Below are 4,080 nucleotides of genomic sequence, written 5' to 3'. Positions count from 1 at the left end.
ATTCGGGCAATGAATGCCTAATGAATATTAAGCAGGCCATACTCGAGCGCGAGCTCGACCAATCAGTGGGCGTATGGGTCACAAGGTCACACCGTGTTTAAGTTCCTCGCTCTATGCTTTACAATGGCTACGATCTTTTCGCGTTGTGAAAAATGGAAGTTGTTGGAAACATAAGGCGTACATCGAATTCTTAAAATATTAACGACATCACGTTCACGAGATTTTTTGTAGATGAAGGTTCACTCTTTCGTTTGATTACCTCAACATTTGGGAGACTTTCGTCGTTCTCGAAAAAAAAACCCGGAAATTTCATGACCTAGTTTAGTCGATTTGTCCGTGAAATAATATCGTCAAAATGCATCGAAATCCTTTTTTGGAGAAAAAAAAATGATAGATGTATGAAGTAGGTCTTCAACTACCTAAAACAACTTTGTTTGTTTGGATCGGTTGTGGTTTGCCATGAAAATTGCGAATTTCCTGAAGCCCTATTTACGGCCATCGTTCGCTGGCCTCGCTTTGCTGTAAGTTGTGTAGACGAGAAAATAGAGCAGCTACGCGTGACACGGCAACTGACTGCCATCATTTGCAGCTATCATAAAAGAAACTGACGTAATTGAAAATATTAGATTTTGAGCACCTTCGTTGCTTCAAATGAGCACAATGCACACATTACAAATGCTAGACGCTACCTGCGATCATTGGACCGAGGCTGTCTGCGATCAACGGACCGACTGAGGAATCTCATCAAAAAAAAAGGTGATGAATCCACATAAAACATTTCGTAATAAATGACGGTGTCTGAAGCCGGGCCCAGGCCTCCCACAATCTCCAAAGTGTTATGGTTACCATTATTGATATCTCTGTTCGGCTTTTGATCTAACGTGGAGAGACACTCGACCTATCGACAGAATTTAGTCATCAAAACACGAGGGTTCAGCCTACCTTCGCTGTTGGTTGTGCAGCAGTAGGCCTATAGTCGAGTTGATCGACAAAATTTAGTCATCAGAATACGAGGGGACCAGCCTACCTTCGTTGTTGGTTGTGCAGCAGCTGCAGTAGGCCGAAAGTCCAGGTAATCCAAAGAATTTAGTCATCAAAACACGAGGGGTCCAGCCTACTTTCGCTGTTGGCTGTGCAACAGTAGGCCTATAGTCGAGGTGATCGACAGAGTTTAGTTTTCAAAACACGAGGGTGCCAGCCTACTTTCGCTGTTGGCTGTGCAACAGTAGGCCTATAGTCGAGGTGATCGACGGAGTTTAGTTTTCAAAACACGATGGGTCCAGCCTACCTTCGCTGTTGATTGTGCAGCAGTGTAGACGAGGTGCAGGGGGTACCAATCTGCAAATGCCGGGGAATGGAGGTGTGCTCGAACATGTGAAATCAATCCAATGCCCATCATTGCGTATGTCGACAGCAGTGCAGACGTGGCCGATGTTAGTCTTTGGTTCACCGGGAGCCCAGTATTCGAATGCATCGGAACCGACCATAGCCTTTCCGTCACAAAACCATTGGTTGTTGGTTTCTAATTTTTCGCAGTTTATCCAGAATAGATTCGATTTTTCCTCTTTTCCGAATTCCCAGAAGAAATCGTTCTCTTCCTGTGACTGCGGGGCGGCCAGGTTGCCTCCCATCTGCAGACAGGCCTCCCGTGAGGCGACCCAGCTGCCCCCGCTCGGGGTGAAACGGTAACACGAGTCACGCCATCGCTTCCATGAAGGGGGACACTTTTTGGCACAAGAGTTGCTTTCACATTGATCGTGTGCCGAAGAGATCAGAACAAGTTGCAAGATGACGCCAAAAAGTACAAGCGATTGCATGGTGCTATAGTTGTTTATTGGGAATCCAATTTGGTTTTTGAGGTTTAATGTCTTTCACAAACCAGTTGTGATGCAGCGATGGTTCTTACTCAACTCATCGGCGTAACTTCAAACAAATATGGAATACGCCTGGCTCCTTCTAACCACAGTTTGTTAGAATGTGTATACGAATACTTTCCGGCAAATATATAGTTCTCAAACTTCAGCAAGTTGGACTTTCCAATCCTTAAAGCAGTCATCACCGACCACACTGTGGATTTGTTTGCCAGTTCTATCAGACTAGTGCATTTATTTAAGCCTAGACGGGCTTTCAAGTTCACAATGCACGAGTGGTCTGGCTCAAAATAATAGTAAACTCAGTGTCACCAACAGTTTCACAAAATTTAAATTATCTCGAATTTTTAAATTCCGGATACATCAGGTGATAATGGCGTCAATTTACGAGAGAACTTTTCCTCACAAAAGCTGTCACCTCCTTTTCGCCAACTCCAAGCTCCGAATTTAAAACTAACTCACCGCTCTCTTCCTTCATCAAACACCATAAAATACACAGACGCCAAGTGAATAATGTGCCTGCTGTTATTATCGACGTATACTATAGCTATACGTACCGACGAGAATGAGAACTCATCAGCCAATCAAAAGTAGACAGTTTTACTGCCTTAAAGGCACTGTTGCATGCATAGGGCGCTGTATCTGTGACCATTTTACCTTAATCCAAAACCACGCAGGCCCTTAATGTCTTGTATGATCAAAATGAGACGGAGTGCATACGCGAATTAAAGGAATCATCAGCGTTAGTCTTTTAACCAAAAGATTAAGTAAAACGACATGTATCAGTATCCCATATGGATGTGGGGATTCTTTTTTCAAATACACGTGTACCTGTCAGTCTCGACCGTCACTTTAAAATGTTACTCGATCAGAAAACACAGTGGTCATTAGTAAGTAAGCCTACTGTTTAATGGCATGGCAACGTAAATGTAAAAACACAGCCGAATACGCCTGAATGATTTTATAATGGGAAGTTGAAAAAAAAAAACCCCACACCCAATACTGCCATTAGTCGTCATAGTCACTAATGACAATCTAATGCTCTAACCACTTGTTCCGTCTTACAAGCACTCTTAATCTTATCGAAGGACGACGATTATTCATTATTTACAACTGTAAAAACAGCGATTGGTTGCGGTACCCATTGCTATGGACTCCATGTATGGACAGTAAAGGGCGCTTTGTGACCACTTTCGAAAGCCTGGCCATAGACATATATTAAATAAAACCTAGACACGTTATTTGCTATTGCGCCTGTGAGCAAAATGTGCGTATACAAATAATGAATGTTTGTGAGTGCAATGGTAAGAATAATTTCATGAGGTGACAGATGAAATGTTCCATTCCACGAGGCGAAGCCGAGTGGAATGGAACATTTCATCTGTCACCTCATGAAATTATTCTTTCTATTCCACGAACGTGAAACTTTCATTATTTGTTTGATATAACACCTGAATAAATCCTCGTCATCTGATTGGTTGACTTTTAATAGCCAATTTATCAAGTTAAAAATTGTTTACAAGTTTGACAAATTCAGAGTTATCATATTTAATTTATGCAAACTGTTCAACAGGTTGAGAACTATCATATTCAATTTATCTCAATTTAAAACTTTTCCATAAGTTTAGAACTTAAACAGTTCAAGAAGTCCAGAACTGTTATTGCCAATTTAAACACCACAGCGCCACCTTCGGCAACATGTGCAGTGACAGTGCAATGGTACTTCTAATCACAGTGCAATAGTACTTCCATTGCACTGTGCGCTGCGCGCCACGGGCGCGCCGTGCATTGGTACGAATAATTCAATGACATGTGATCAACGATCCACCAATCGGATGACGGGGATTTATTCAGGTGTTGTATAATATAGAATAACGTATGAAGTATGCGCGTAAATCGAAGCCTTGCATGACATTCGAGCATTATATGTCTATGAGCCTTGCCAAGTGGGATGGATACGCCGCGTGCGCATATCAGTTTGCGCGCATTTCGCGTGGAGTATGCCAAATATAAACAAAAACATTACACACAATTTAGAAGCATCGCCCACCCAACCTCGTTCCCCATGGGTACGATCTTGCTGCGCCATGCTGTTACCCATCATGCCTTGCGCGATCTTAACCCCTGGAATTGTGTAATTTAAATGTGTCAAAATATGGCACATTATAATTAGGCTGCAGTTTATCCGTTTTACGTACCGTGGCCATCT

At 42.5% G+C, this 4,080-nt stretch overlaps 1 protein-coding gene across 1 annotated transcript; it reads right to left on the bottom strand.

The window, feature by feature from the left end:
• Positions 1–1,256: 1,256 nt before the first annotated feature.
• LOC119736834 (lactose-binding lectin l-2-like) lies at positions 1,257–1,817 on the bottom strand. Its single transcript, XM_038210844.1, has one exon. It carries the CDS (start codon positions 1,815–1,817, stop codon positions 1,257–1,259), a length of 561 nt encoding a protein of 186 aa, XP_038066772.1.
• Positions 1,818–4,080: the final 2,263 nt, after the last annotated feature.

This window comes from Patiria miniata, unplaced genomic scaffold (genome assembly GCF_015706575.1).
Source record: "Patiria miniata isolate m_02_andy unplaced genomic scaffold, ASM1570657v1 HiC_scaffold_3, whole genome shotgun sequence".
Classification (NCBI taxonomy): Eukaryota; Metazoa; Echinodermata; class Asteroidea; order Valvatida; family Asterinidae; genus Patiria; species Patiria miniata.
Note: the sequence above shows the minus strand (reverse complement) of the source record. Positions and strands in the feature narration are given on the sequence as shown.